Source organism: Lathamus discolor, chromosome 3 (genome assembly GCF_037157495.1).
Source record: "Lathamus discolor isolate bLatDis1 chromosome 3, bLatDis1.hap1, whole genome shotgun sequence".
NCBI lineage: Eukaryota > Metazoa > Chordata > Aves > Psittaciformes > Psittacidae > Lathamus > Lathamus discolor.
Genome location: NC_088886.1, coordinates 63,699,082 through 63,715,313, shown reverse-complemented (window position 1 = coordinate 63,715,313; position 16,232 = coordinate 63,699,082). Strand labels below are relative to the sequence as shown.

At 43.5% G+C, this 16,232-nt stretch overlaps 1 protein-coding gene across 1 annotated transcript in view; it reads left to right on the top strand.

Moving 5' to 3' along the window:
• The window catches only part of PLPPR5 (phospholipid phosphatase related 5), a 47,375-nt gene that overhangs the window by 16,485 nt on the left and 14,658 nt on the right, over positions 1-16,232 (top strand). Inside the window, exons 2-3 of the mRNA XM_065669515.1 lie at positions 6,433-6,565; positions 8,743-8,993. Of these exons, the coding sequence (XP_065525587.1) occupies positions 6,433-6,565; positions 8,743-8,993 (384 nt within the window). The remainder of the gene's footprint in view (positions 1-6,432; positions 6,566-8,742; positions 8,994-16,232) is intronic.

Genomic DNA, 16,232 nt, shown 5'->3' with positions numbered 1-16,232 from the left:
CCTGGTAACTGCCTCTCTAAATGATCTTTTAGATAACCTGATTTTGCTCTAGCACTGTGGGATTCCAGCCCTGGTGACAGTGTGCTGCTGTGCAGAGGCTTTGTTTGCCGGGTAAGGCAGGCATGTTCTGAAGGAGATGCTGTTTGCATACATGAGCAACTGCTCGGTTAGGAAAAAATAAAAAGAAGGGAGAAAAAGACAGAAGGATGGTTTCAGAGACACTGGACTTAAAAATATTTAATTTTCTTCTGTTATATGGTAGTGAATGAACATAATTCAGTGAATGATGGGATTGTCCATGTTTCTGTGATTATCACAGAACCCCAGCCTGGTTTTTGTTGGAAGGGACCTTAAAGCTCATCCAGCTCCAACCTCTGCCACGGACAGGGACACCTTCCACTAGAGCAGGTTGCTCCAAGCTCCTGTGTCCAACCTGGCCTTGAACGCTGCCAGGGCTGGGGCAGCCACAGCTTCTCTGGGCACCCTGTGCCAGTGCCTCAGCACCCTCACAGAAAAAAGCTTCTGCCTTATATGTGCTTGAAGCTCCCTGGTTATCAGTGCTTGGGGTTTATGTGCCTTTTGCTTTCAGATAGTAACAGAGACCTCATGAAGTGAGCAACCTTTACTGTTGTTACGTACTCACTACATGTGCTCTGTATGGCAATGAGCAGTAAAGAATATTTCTCCCTGTCAGAAGTAATATTGGTGTTCAGTAGCGTATAGCCATACTCTGCAACACAGAGAAAGCAGCAGATATTATTTGACTATTAGATGACTGTAGATGTAAATGGCCATGACCAAATATATACCGAAAAAAAAAGGCATATGTATTTTGAAAACAGAGTTGATTGGAAAAAAAGGCTGAGTATTTTTACCCCATCTTTCTCTAGAAAAGCAATTTTGTTTTCAGAACTCTTCTCCAGACCTTCAGAAGCTGCTATGCCACATGGTCCTGTACGTCCATGCTGAATGCACGGGGGGATATTTTGTATTTCATCAATAGCAGACAGATTTCTCCAGGATTTATTTTTTCATTTTCCTCAAAACTACAGGTCATTTTTTTCCTATAGAAAAATGCAGTTCTGTGAAAATCAACCAGGGCACTTGCTGTCAGGTTTAAGCAAGCAAGAAGCAATGGGAACAAGAAAAACACAAAGAAAACGGCCTCAAGGGAAAGCTTTGCATAATGAACTTGAAATTGCTACTGCTGGGAATACTGTTGCTGCTTTTCCTGCCAGAGCTGTCACCTCACACAGCAATTTTAGCTTAAAGCAGACCGCGGAGCTTAGCTACAGCATCACTAAAGACCAAGGTTTCTGTTGCTCGATTCTCTGGACTCTTGAGACCACTGTGCTCTGGGGTATGTTGGTGGCATTTTTCAAGGAGAAACAGGCCAGAAATGGCCCATTGCTTTAAGTTAAGAAAGGAAAATAAAGACCAGGAACCACAAAGCCTGTGGAAACCAGATTTGACAAAGAAATCTACCCCACGCTTTCGCTTTGAGAACTTGTAAGTGAAATGAGTGGGGGGCCCATGCAACTGAAATTATAACAATTTGCCTAGAGATGCAGAGAGCATCCCCCAGCTTTGTAGCTCCAGTTCCCAGCTTCTCCTCCTGACTGTTAAGGAAGCATAAGGAAGTTCATCCTAGAGAGAAAAGCAGCACTGTGGACTGCCTGAGATGCTCATTCCCCAAAGCAACAGTCCCTTGCCATGCTGTTTCTTGACAATGGCCTCACAAAACCCTTTTTTAGAGTTCAAGTCATGCCAATATGAGGGAGACACAATAAATGACAAGTCCAAAGAGAAGTTGCAGTGCACGGTATTGTCAGCTCTTCTTAACTTGGATAAATTCAGAACATGGATGAGTATTTAGTGGCCTTTTTAGCGCAAGAGCTGTTTTTCAGCGTTACTCATCCGAGTGGTTGCTGTAGCTACAGCATAACCCTGAAAATTGGCAGAGAGGGAGTCGTGTGTTCTACCACGTTCCCTGGCCCCTATGAACGTTTGTATGCCCAAATCTTTAGGTGTTATCTGGAAAGATCTATGAATGTTTATGCAGAAATTCCATTGCTCATCCCAAGTAGAAATTATCAACCTTAAACTTCCCTATTTATCTTGTTTAAATGCATTCCTCTATCCTCAGATAGCTTATCACCCAAATGAATGTTCGATTTTCACTTGAATCCTGTGTTTTGATAGGCAGTAACATCATGCATGAGAAGGCAATCCATACAATAAATCTCACTAGGATTTCAGAAGTACAGATTTTAGGTCATGTATTTATATAGGTGCTGGCTGTTGTAAACCATACTTGACACGAAGGGAAGTTGTTTAGGGAGCCAGTTCACTGGAAAATCAACAAGGTCAGAGTTGCTCTGGTGCTGAGGTTTGGGATGAGTCAGGTTTGACATTTCAAGTTGAAAAAGAGCTCGGAATTTCGAACCCAGTTAAGAGCATACTTGATATATGATTTTGGGAAGGACAAGCTCGGTTTCCGAATTGACATGCAGTGTTAAAACTAAGAACAGCTTGCCTGAATTCAGAAAAATGACTAATACAGAGAAAACCTGGACTTATCTGGGAGGAAGGAATCAGTGTAGGGAACGAGTGCTCAACGCTGTATGTATCCTGTGTGGAAAACAGGGAAAGGGGGACCGGCATTGGGTGGCTGGCAGTGAATGTATTATTACTGCAGAACCACCATGGAAATCACTCGGCTCATAAATGAATCAGGAGCTAAGAGGTGAAATAAGAAGAAATAATAATTTTAGATCTCATTCCTCCCACTGTTCCTGACTGTTGAATGGGTTGTCACATCGCAGACAGGATGCGATTGCCATGGAGATGGATACGAGAACTTTTCCTGGAATTTAGATTCTGCTGCGTTAATATTTCTTTTCTGTGCTTCCATGAAAAGAAATGATTATCTAAAGGCTAGTTATGAAGGATGTATTAATAATAAATATTGTTATGTAGGGTGATTTTTGTGTCGTTCCTGTTGTGCTTTATACTGTGAACCAGGTCTAAGGTCCTTCCCTGCGGCTGCAGAGGGAAGCTGTAGTAGATCAAGGGCCTGATCATCACCCATCAGAGCCTAGGCCAGTGCTTGTAGGGTGATCGTTCTTGTCTCATTCCTTCTTGTGACAGTTATGTACACTGTGTTTTTATCTAAGGACTGTCAAAATAATTCATATGTATGGTCTTTAGAAAACCAAAAAGCCTGCAACTTGTATTGTTAGTCTTCAGGTGAAAATTGCTCTTTTCCTTATACTTTACATGCTATAATTATATATCAGAAGGTTTTCTCAGCCTTGGGGATGGATGGATGGATGGCCTCTGCTTTTAACAGCTGTTAAAATGTCTGTTAAGCTAGGGATTTTCATGCAGATAGTACTTCAGGAGATACATACAGTGATCTAAATTAGTATGACTGTGTTAGACAGAATAAGGTAAAAGACACTTATAGAATCATAGAATCATAGAATCATAGAATAGTTAGGGTTGGAAAGGACCTCAAGATCATCTAGTTCCAACCCCCCTGCTATGGGCAGGGACACCTCACACTAACTGATAACTTCTAATACCTTCACTTTTTCCATTGCAAATTCTATTTATATAGCTGAGCTTGTGTAGCTCTGTCCAAAAATTGATGTTGTCAGAGCTGTCAGATTCTCCATAGCAATTCTTCACTGTCAGGTTTGGCATACTGCAAAAACTTGTTGCCCTAAGACTTGGTCAAGAAGCACACAAGTAATCCTGTTCTGTTAAATGGCATTTGTTGACTGGTTGCAACTTGCGTATGTAGTGGAAGGGGTTAATGGTGGTCCTTGTGCCAGGGGGAATGCAGAAATTTTTCCTTCCTAAAATATACCAGGCACGTGGATTGTGTTAATGGGCAAGAAGGAGGTTGATCTCCCTTTCCTCTGCTCTGTAGAGCTGATTATTGCCAGTAGTGCCGGAAAGAAGACTTGTGCTGGGAAACAGAACCTCTCCTGGGACTTAGGAGATTGAAAAAGATTTTCCTTTCATTTCTGAAGCCTCAATAGGCTGATGACTGAGATAAGCAGTGCTTGTGCTGAAGGATGGAAGAGGAACAGCTGCCAGTGCAGAAAAACACAGAACCTATATGTATTGCCAAATTTCAGAAGGATTCTATCAAAGCCAAGCCACAAAAGGATAGAGATGAATACCTGTTGTGCTCACTGGCATATCCCTCTCTGATTACTGCCGAGGGTAGAGCACTAGACCTAATATAGCAACGGTTTTGTCTTTAGCCAAGTTCTGCATCGTTCTGACCCTTGCACCTCCATACCCACTCTGAGGGTATTTTTGCTCCACTCCGAACTTGAACACTGCTCCCTGCTGTTCCTGGAGCAGAGCGTTTCCTTCATCCAGCTCACCATCAAAGACAGGGGATTATAAGGAAGGATTGCTGCCAGCAGCACAGACCTGCTGAAGGCGGGTTGCTGCAAGTCTGGAAGTGAGGATCTCCTTTCCTATAGCTGAATGAACAGTTCTCCCAACTTCCCCACCTGCCAACAAGACCTGTATTCCTAGATCAGCAGATCCAGGCTCCGCTCAGAGCTGGAGAGCTGAGCTTGCTGGCACACTTGCTCTTGGTGTTCTTGCCTAGGTTGAGCACTGTATATCACAGATCCTTGATGGCTCATTATTCCAGAGAAAAGGAGGGAGTTCCTGTGACTCTCAGTGGAAATAGTAGTATTTCAGTTCTCACCTATATGAATCTTACTGGAACTGGGCTTGTGTTTGTTTTCATGAAAGCTGAAGGGATCATTGGGCTGAATTCTCCTTAGCAGAGTCAGAATGATGACCGTGATTTCAAGGTTATGTTTCATACATGTACCCATCATTTGCTGATTATAGATGAAGGAATGTACTTCAGTAAGCTGAAAATTTGCTTGTACTAAGGTAGAAGGAGGATAGTTGTTACTTCAGGTATTGACATTTGGTTTTCATCTAAAAATGCCACTAGGATCTAAAGCAAGTCTGAAGTAATGGATGATGACTGGTTCTGTAACAAACTGGCTTTTGCTTTGCACATGCTTGCCACAACAGTGATTTTTGCTATTTGTGCCTTTTTATGTATAAGAAGCACTTTCTTCCTCTGTGTGTCACGATTTAGCCCAAAGTCATCTGTGTAGATCTACAAATAATTAAGGCCATTAATCATATTCTTCCTGTTGACAACAATCTGTGCTTATGAGCCATCACCCATAGTTGTTCTGCATCTTGGTTTGGGGTTTTTTTTGGGGGTTTTGCTTTTGTAACCAGTGCTGTGTGTAGCAGACCTATTGTCGTTTATGCAAAGGTTTCTCATTTCCTGCTAGGTCAATGGGTTAGGAAAACCTAGGCACTGAATCAAATTTGATGGCATTATTTCTTGTATAATATGTATAATATGAAGACTTTCAGTTTGCTGGTCTTCATTTCTGTTTATCACAGTGTCATGTACCTAGCAATAAGCTTTACTGGTTACTGGAAGAGCCTTGCCTTTAAGTACCACAGTGAATCAGAGTTGAAATACAGTGGTCAGTATCTGACCCTTCTGGTCCTTTTAATCATACTCACTGCAAAGCTTCAGTGTCATGGGTTTAGGTAGATCCATGCTTAAGGCTTGGCTTTGGCTAATAAATCTCAATACCATAACTATCATAAGGAAGTTAAAGGTCATGTTTTCTTGCACATCTTAGAGGGGATATTTTACATTCAAATTCTGTACTCTTCCATTTATTTCTTTTCTTTTTTGCCAACCAGAATGTGAATGATCTATAGAGAACTTTATTCATTTTGGTGTCATGAATGTGAAACAGGCCATGCTTAATGTTAAAATATCAGTGGTGACACTTTGCTCAAGCGTGAGGAGCAAAGCTAAAGCCAGACCTGATAAACTGCGCTGGCAAAATCTGCATCAAACCCTGTTAAACACCTCCTGGCAAACCAGTCCTCTGATGTGAACAGGAACTCTGTTGTGATTTGCCCCTGTAGACCTCATGGTTCAGAATTCAGAGCCCTGTGAAGTGCTGGGTGTCAGTGAAAGCCATGTGGGAACTGAAATGTTCAGCATTTCCCAGGGTGAGGCTTTTGCTTTGGTCCACATCTTGTGTGTTGTGCAATCTGTGGTGTTGAACCGACAGATTTCTTTCTCTTTCCCCTCATTCTGGAAACTCATTTATGTTAATTCCAAGTCTTGGTTATAGAAGTTTATTCTCCTCTAATGCAAATAAAGTACAGCCATAATGCATGTTTCCCTCATAAGAAGATTAACATCTGGTTCACTTAACATTATCTTTTTGTGCTGGTTTGGTCTTGTTTCTGTAAGATGCCATAGCTATCTCTGTAACACCAGTTATGTTTGACTTGCTGTAACCTGATGTACCATTTCTCTCCCCTTTTTTCTCCTTCCCTAAGATTATCGTTGGAGAAACTGCAGTGTTTTGTCTACAGTTAGCTACAAAGGATTTTGAAAACCAAGAGAAAACAATATTAACTGGAGACTGTTGTTATATAAATCCACTGGTGCGCAGGACCATCAGATTCCTTGGTATGAGCAAAACCAATGCTTTCCTTTTCTGAATGCTGATAGTGATCGATTGTGTCTTAATTTTGACCCAGGGAGAACATTCACATAGCCATACACCATTTCATGCGCAGTCTTAGCTAAGGTGCAGCGAGTTCTCTCCTTTTGGGTAGCAGCTGAAGCTTCTTGGAAGTTGGGGTAAAGACCAGTTGCAGAAGCAGCAGTAAAAAGCGAAGAAATTGGGATCACAAGGAGGAAGAACAACCAGCAGGCCTGGAGAAAGGAGATGTCCTTGTGCCATAGCTATAGCCGATAGTTTTCTTTTGGTTATGCACACACGTAGCAGCCAAAGTTGAAGACATGGGGACGTTTGAAGCACAGTTTAGGTACTTTCTGAGCCTAGAGATTATTTTACAGGCCCTATTAGAAAACAGCAAAATCTGCACTCTACTGAAGTCAGCTGTAACTCTCCCATTGACCTTAGTAGATATGTCATCCTTTCAACTTAGTTCATTGTAAATGTGTTCAGAGGGAGAAGTACCGCTGCTCCAAATGGCTGTTGAATATTCCCAGATGCTGCTTTTCAGTACGTGCAGGGCTGCCATAGCAGGGCTCACTGATGTTTGCTGATGGTTGTATCTAAGCAAAGCAGCTGGAGGAAGGAAGCCTTGGGGCAGCTAATCCTCCTGCGTGCCCCAGTCGCGGGGAAAGGAGGGGATGGGCAGCTGTGTCTGTATTTGCAGTGTTTGTGTAACAGCTGGGCCTGCTTTTGAGAGCCCATTGCTTGCTGGATTGCTAAAAGTCATTAAGAATCCGACTGTCTTGCATAGGTCCAGAGGAGGTGGGGGGTGATGATGAGGAGATCCTCCTGCCCCATTTGTTCTGTGTGCAATCAGTGCCTGCTTTTCCTTCCCATTTGGGGGGTTCTCCTTGCTCACAGAAGTTAAAGAAAGCACTATTGTACGAGATGAGGCATCACCACCCATTGCATTCACACCAAGTGATGGATGTGGCCACCCACCTATGATGGGGCAGTGCACACCCTCAGGGTTTGCTGAGAGGACCGTTCTGTGCAGCCACTTGGCCAGCCACAATCCACTGCTCACTAGTATCAAGCAGCTCGAGTGAATTAATGTCAGTGTGATGCTGCCGACCAGCCAGGATCCCAGAGCTCATCCACAGTCCTCTAGGTTTGCTGGAGAAAACAACAGCCTGTAGAAACACACATGTTTCTGTGGGATCATGTCTGCTGTGGTGTTTCTCTTGGAAGAGCCCTCATGGTGCCCCATGTAGCTGGGATGGCCAGAATTCACAGTGAGTTGAAGTATGGGAAAGGTAAAGTGATTTGCCCATGGAAATCCATGAGGAAATCTGTAGCTCAGGTGGGATTTGAACACAGAACTGCTGGCTTTGCCTCCCAGTCAGGGTGCTGTGTTTGCATTTCCTTCCAGAGCTCATTTTCTGCTTCCAAAAGAGTAGGAAGGGACCTCATCTGTTTTAAGTGATCAGATACATGCATTTCCATTCTAATGAATGAGTACATGTGTTTAATGTCTTGCTGATAGGTCTCAGAAAACAAACCCTCTTTAGCATAAGTAGCTCCTCCGATATATAGATCTTTAGCTCACTGTGTTGATCTTGTGATTAATATGCTCTGCGTAGAGACATACCCAGTAGCAGGCAAGATGAAGACAACTCATGCGTGGCAATGTTAAATTATTCAGTACTTCAGCTTCTTTACAGCTGCAGGGGAAGAGAAAATGATGTCCAGTCTGTGTTGTGACTTTTCAGGTTACTTCTCCATCACGGCCTGGCTTCCTTGGTTCTCCAGCAGATTTATAGGGTGAAGAATTTGCCTCTGTCACTGCTGTTCAGTGAACATGGGTCAAAGTTAGATACCAGTGTAGCTAGCTGTCCTCAACAAGGGAGATTCGTGCCTATGGGGCCTGGGGAAGCAGGCTACTTGTATAAGAGCTGAGCACGCCCCTCTGGAGGGTGCAGAGACATCAAGTGTGTAGGTACATGCGATGTGGTTGTGAAGGTACATCTCCAACATGAGCCAGGATCTTTAGGGTATGGTACATGTGAGGGTTTTTCATGTTCTTGAATGGAAGGAGCTGGTGTTTACTATGATAAATCCTATAATATGTTGCCCTGGAGTGAGATTGTCACTAAGTGTAACTCTTTGTTTCCCTCCTCAGGAATTTACGCATTTGGACTGTTTGCTACGGACATCTTTGTAAATGCTGGACAAGTAGTAACAGGGAATCTTGCACCACATTTTCTTGCACTTTGTAAACCCAACTATACAGCACTTGGATGTAAACAGTATACACAGTTCATCAGTAGCGTACATGCCTGTACTGGAAATCCAGACCTTATCATGAAAGCCAGAAAGACATTCCCATCCAAAGAAGCAGCACTAAGCGTATATGCAGCTATGTATCTGGCTGTAAGTATATTATACGATTTAATACCACTGTATTTGTTGGGAGCAAACAGCTCACAATGAGGGGAGGAGGGAGGAATGGGGAGAAGATGCAACAACTGTTGGCTGATTTTATGTGTGCAAATCTTCTATGAGTTATGGTGAGGGCTTGGAGAACTTGGTTCATTGGACTTCATTCTGAGCATCACACACGTACTGGTTCTCTGAGCCTTGAAAGCTAAGGCAATGCTGAGAGGGCTAACTGCCCAAAAGGGGTGAGAGATTTAGGATAACCAGGTTTGCTGGGTGGTAAAGAATAAGGGTAAGGTTTGCTTGTGACTGGTAGTTGTTCCTCTCCATGTTTTAACCCAGTACAGATTAGTAGAATTGCACATTCTTTGGTGGGGTAAAGCAGAAGAGTGGGTTTATGTAAGTGTCTGATCTCTGCAGGTTTCTCCAGATCTGTGTATGTCTCTACATGCCAGAATTGGTATTTGCAGGTACCTCAGTGCTCATGTGAAGTCCACTTGGCACTTATTCTGCAATGAGGTGGGCTACAAGACACTACAGCTCTTCTTCCTTCTCTCTGATACAGGGAGTGATGAGCAGGGATGGGAAAAAAGGTGTCTGCTAGCTGGTATTAGAGCTGGTTTAGAGGCTACTAAGAAGTGTGGGGAGGCAGAGTGACTAATGAATCGCACAGACGTAGCTCTGTGCCTGGCTTAGTTGGGAGTGCATGTCATTCTCGTCTTGGCAGAAGCACGACTTGTTCTTAAGTAAACAGCACATGCCTGTGGGAGTCTATTCCCTGACCTGTGCTTCTCAGTTTCCTTTCTCGTTCCTTTGGACGGGCTGAGGGCTGCCCTAATAATGTCAGTGGGAGATGAGACAGTGCATACCTCTGTGGCCAGGCTTATCCTCTCACTCAATTCTTAGTATCACGGAATGGTTTGGATTGCAAAGGACCTTAAAGCTCACTCAGTTCCAGCCCCCTGCCATGGGCAGGGACACCTCACACTAGAGGAGGTTGCTCCAAGCCCCTGTGTCCAACCTGGCCTTGAACACTGACAGGGATGGGGCAGCCACAGGTTCTCTGGGCACCCTGTGCCAGCGCCTCAGCACCCTCACAGGGAAGAGCTTCTGCCTTAGATCTAACCTGAACTTCCCCTGTTTCAGTTTGAACCCATCTCCCCTTGTCCTATCACTCCAGTCCCTGATGAAGAGTCCCTCTCCAGCACCCTTGGAGCCCCCTTCAGACACTGGAAGCTGCTCTGAGGTCTCCATGCAGCTTCTCTTCTCCAGGCTGAACAGCCCCAATATTCTCAGCCTGTCTCCATACAGGAGGTGCTGCAGCCCCTGCTCATCCTCGTGGCCTCCTCTGGACTTGCTCCAACAGCTCCATGTACTTCTTATGCTGGGGACACCAGCACTGCACACAGTGCTGCAAGTGGGGTCTCACGAAAGCAGAGCAGAGGGGCAGGATCCCCTCTCCCGACCTGCTGCTCACGCTCCTGTTGATGCAGCCCAGCACATGGGGGGTTCTGGGCTCAACACACACTGAAGTTCATGTTCAGTTCATGTCCAGTTTCTCATCCACCAGCACCCCCAAGTCCTTCTCCTCAGGCTGCTCTGAGTCTCTTTGCACAACCTGTAGCTGTGCCTGGGATTGCCCTGACCCAGGTACAGGCCCTTGCACTTGGTTGAACTCCATGAGGTTGGCATTGGCCACCTCTCCAGCGTGTCCAGGTCCCTCTGGATCCCATCCCTTCCCTCCAGTGTGTCAACTGCACCACACAGCTTGGTGCCATCACAGACTTGCTGAGGGCACCTTAATCCCACTGTCCATGTCACTGACAAAGATGCTGAACAGCTATCAATTATTGCATGATGAGCAGAAAGGTCACCACAAACAGCATTCCATGTTATTGCAACACAGAAGCTGAGCTACCAGAACAACACTGATGCCATCTCCAACCAGCTGGTTTTAATGTAAACCAGAACACAAACTGAGTGTGTTATTCTGGGTTACTGCAGTAGTCGTTGCCTTTAAATAGATATAATCTCTGGGCAGGACAGGAAGGCTAATTGCTCTTCAAATTGGGTTGAAGAATTTAAATGTTACCTCATGCTTCTGTTTAGTCATCTTCCATATAGCTTCGTACCAGCTTTGGGATCTTTAGTGCCCTTTGGCCAGATGCTAAAAGGAGCAAAACTTGGAAGTAATTAGTTTTGAAATACTGCCTTTTTATTAACCCAGCATGTATGAATTCTTTAGCCTGGCAGACAAGTCAGGATTTTAAACCAGAAAATATATGACCAGAAAAAAACCTCAAACATAACCACAAGCAAGATCCAAGTTTCTAAAGTGTGTATTGTATTGTTCCAAATACAGTTCTCTGGTTTTGAGATATCTAAGTGTGGAGAAGCAATTAAGAGTAATAGGAGGAAATACACAGCAGGAGATACAGAGAGGTCAAGGTTTTGTAGGAAATCAGAAGAAGAACTTTGTATTGCTTGCACTCTTGTCAGGGTGGGAAGAGACAGACTGGGTCCTTGTTATGTTTGAAAGGTTGGACAGGGCTTGGAGCAACCTGCTTTATTGTGAGGTGTCCCGGCAGGGGTTGGAACTGGGTGAGCTTTGAGGTCCTTTCCAACCCAAGCCATTCTATGATTCTATATATGGATGTGTGCATATATATAGGCATATATATGTGTGTGTGTTGCTCTTGAGCATATATTTAATGAGCTGACTTTTAATTCTTGGTTGATCTGGAAACTGATCCTTGGCAACATGGCAAAGGTCCCAGCCCCATCCACAGTCTGCCAACTCTGTGAACTTGTGAATATGGTTCTGGAGCCACTTGCTTCAAATCTGCAGTACCGACAGTCACATTTACCAGAGGTTCCTTGTGAGCAATGTCTATTTAAGACATGTGGATCTTGAGTTAGTACAGGCAAGTGCTATCTGCAAATAAGAGATGAGCAATAAACTTCTATTCTAACTTGAGGCAAGTGTAAGACTCCTCATAGTATTGTCTTTATTTGGGGAGATATCTAAGGCTTTGCTTCACTGAAACATACCTCTAAATTTGGCACAAGCTATTTTAGACAATATCCAGCATTCTTCATTTTAATTGCTCCTATTTTTCTCATCCATCTGTAAAGTTGGATTTCCACTGTTGCCATGAATCATAGTAACCAAAGGAAACCAACTGTTCAGCTACTGCAAAGCAGGAAGGAAAAGAGTATTAATGAGTTTTAAAAATAAGAAGTAGACATTAGTAAAGAGTAATATCTGTCAATGGTAATCAATGCCTATAGTATCAGTGGCTTTTGACATGAGTGAGAGTATGCAAACCTTATGCTGTCTGTAGTTATTGTAGTTAGCAGCATCAACCATTAGAACTGTTGTGATCTGTTTCATGACTTTATAGATACACAACACTGTCGTCATTTAACTAAAGCACTAGAAACTGCTCTCAGGACTTCTGAATTCTTACATGCTACTTAATAAAGTGAATTGCTATCATATTTTAGCTGGGTTGTAGCCTGCAAAAGTAGGTCCTAGATGCAATATTGGCAATCCTTAAGATTTTTAATCCTATTGCCTGGTTGCAGCTAAAAATCAGGGAAGGAAATTCCTTGTTCCAATATTTGGGGTCATGTCCTTACACTGTCATTTTATCAGGATAGCTGGCCCTGAATAACAGCTTCCTCATCACTGTTCTCTCGAGTAGAAGGTTTAAAGAGTACCGTGGTCATTGTGTGAGCTGTGGTACAACAGTTACTGAGAGCACGGTCACATACTAGCTAGGATTTCATGAGCATAGAATCTCTGGTACAAAATGCACATTCTTTTTGGTTAGCAGAAATGTTTGGAAGAGAGGGAGGGATTGTTCCCGAATCCTCCCTGGGAGTTTCAGCCAGCTGTGCACAAAACACCAGCTTAGAGTCGTAAACAGGCAACAAGCTGATCCTTGCTGGGAGTAAACAATGTCAGACTTGTGTGATTTCACTCATCAACCCATTTAGAAGCAAAGCCTATATCTACTAATTCCCCTATCTCGTTCTATCTAAGTGCAGCCAGGTCCTTATCTCTTGGCATCTGTGCACATTGTCTTGTTAACAATAAGCTCCTTTTTTTTAATCTAAGTTCTTGAGTCTTCCTCTTTTTCCCCCTCCCTCCTTTCAAGAGTGGGTGGCTGCTATGGTAACTCTGAATTCCTCTCTTGCTCAAAGTACAGCCTTTTGCCAACAATTGTATTGCTAATATTTAGATCTCTCTTTTTTTGCCTCCTTTCCCTCAGTACCTATCAAGAAAGACTTAGCAATGGAAATGCTGAATGGCAGCACTATTGTGAAGTGTCTTCTCTACCCTGCTCCAAATGCAGAAAATTTTAAGGATGTATTTCCTGTCTTCTTCAGGCTTTCAGGATTATTTTTCACAGGGTACCACAGTCTTCAAAATGAAATGTTGTAACTCTATCCCAAAATGTCCAACCGTTCTGGCTGCTACTTGGATTTCTCCTTAGGTGGCTGCCCAGCTCATCTTAGGTCTTCTGTTTGCTCTGTTTTGCTTGAGTTGGGATAATAACTTGAGTGTATCTGCTTTTGTTTCCTATCAGCATTGCAGTTCACCCTTTCTCAGCTGGAACAACATCTGCTAACATAGGTATTAAGGCAAATACTGCAAGTTTATGACATAGAATATAATTGGATGTGCCACACTTTGATACATGTAAGTGGACACGGCCTGGACAATTAGAGGTCTATTCTGAAGCAGCCAAGTATGCACATACTTGGGTTTTTTCCGCAACTGAGACATAGAAATGAGAAGTCATGAGTCTTTTTTTTTTTAGTAGGATTTCTGAAGTGATATATGAAGATTTAGTCAGTCTATTTCCATGGATTGAAATACAAGACTTATGACTAACAGCAGCCCTTTGGTGCTGCAGACCTAGGGGATTGATACTTGGAGTTTAAGACAAATCTCAATTCATTCTATAAAATCTTGCTCTTTTGTTGTTCTATTCTTATTGCAATGGACAAGAGCAATTGGCAGCCAACCTCTGTAGGCTGATGTTTGAACTCAGTGCTACTGCCTACATTTCAGTCCTGCTTTGGATTTGTAATGACAGTGGAGTAGGTTTAATGTCTTCATAATTGACATAGCCCTTAGCTCTGTAGCCTGCTTATGTGGCTTTCTTCAGCTTTCTTCAGCTGCAGCCTCAGGCAGGGCTAGCAGGTAAAGCTGACATTTTCCTCACTGCAGAGCTCTTGTTGGGGCTGTGATCATCTTTCTGCAAGGTTCTAGCTCCTGGCATTCTGCTGTATCATCTTTGCTGTTCACTGTGTTTATAGGTCACTGGGAAAAGACAGCAAGGCAGTGTGGGTCACAGTGCTGGCAGCGTGGTGACATTCTGCCTCGTGTCACTCCTTCATCCAGCCTTGTCTCGCCTCTCCTTCATCTTGAAGTGCCTGTTTGGGCCGCTGGTGGAGAGGCGTTACAGGCCTTTCTTTGATAAGCTTCAGGGAGTGTTCAGGAGGAAAAGGAGTAGCAGAGGCACCTTGTTGTAGAGTCAGCTTTGTTGTCCATTTTCCTGTTAGGAAATTGAAGAACTAACGGATTCTCTTGGCTGCTTTTCAGGGGCAGTGTTAAGAACAGGGAATTTCTTTGCAGTGTCTGCCACAGCAAATGAAAGTGTCCCTTGACACCGCTTGTACAGTATATATCATGGGCTTCATGTATTGGATGTATTAGTTACTTGCCAGCTGGATAGTAAACTAACATTACAATGTGATCCAGGGATTTATCTAAAGACATGGGGGTATTCCCTGTCAGTCAGTTCTTCATTACAATTCAGTTGCTCAAGATAATGGCCTCTGGAGACTGAATTAGCTTTAATTAATATTTGGATGTATCTTACAGTCCTGGTACATTGAAGGATGCTTCTTTCCTTCTCCAGTTGTTTAGAGTTACAGCTGTGGGGAGCTCCTAATGGGAATCTTTATAGTAAGGTCCAGCATTTCTAGAGCTTTCTTTTCCCTTTGCCAGCCCTGACGTTGAAAGCACATCATAAAAGCGACATAAAACACGGCAGACCTTATATTTGTAGCACTGCCTGGGATAGGTGCCTGGACCGTGATTCCTTTCTCTTCCTGCTTGTGGCTTCATGAGTCACTGTTCTCTGCCCACTAATGGACTGGTCTGTCTCTTTGACAGTCCCCCAGACCATCTGCTTCAGGGAGGACTGAAATAGCAAGCGCAGAGGGGATCTTCCTACCTGCATCCCTGGGCCCCAGGCTGATGGAATCAGCTAGGAAAACTAACCTCCGTCCTGGCTGGTTCAGCCAGCCTGACAACTAGCACTGCTCTCACTAGAACAGGGCTCTGGGACCTGTTACTTGTGTGTTTGTGGGCACAGGCATTTGCGTTGGTGAGCATACTTGACAAATATGTCCTGTTCTCCTCTTACCTGGTTTTGGAATGATTTTGGTTGCACTAGGTTTAGGACATACTTCATATGAGTCAGACTTGCAACATGATGCTTTGGGAAGCTTTCCCACTACAAGCTGAATTCCAACACTATGATTATTCCTTAAATTGTGACCTGAGACAGTCATGTCAGCAGCCTCAGGTTAAAGGTAGCTTTGTCTTCGGGGTGCTGGTGGTGATTCTGACTCTTTCAAATACCTGTTTTCAAACCCACTTCAAGTAAAGTTCTCCTTTCAATTTATGAGGTTCTCTGAAGATTTCACTTCCATCACCTTGAGGATTGAAGGACAAATGTTTGTTTTCCTTAAAAGCCAGTAAATATTGGTATATAGATGATCTTAAGGTCTTTCCAACCCTAACCATTCTGACTCTATGTATGACCCTATAGAACAGTCAGATAACATGCACCTCCTTACATGGCTCTCTGCCACTGTCTACTTGCTGGTATCACCTTTTATATCTATTTATACTAAAATCTTATTTCAGGAAGAAGGAAAAGCAATAGCTGAAGTTCTTCAAGAGAAGCTTCACCACTGACCTGATGTCGCAGGACAACGTGCAGGCTGCAAAATCAATTCCAACTACTGTATTAATCCTTGACTTTACATGCAAAATCTCTGCTAGTTGGTCTTGCGTTCGCTAATTTCAACAATTTCTTTGATTAGATTTTTCCTCTCCCAGTTTCTGTTTTTAAAAGGAGCTGAGGTGGATTTGTAAAGATGGACTCGTAATAATGGGCTTGTAATGCTGAACTTGCCATTCGTTCT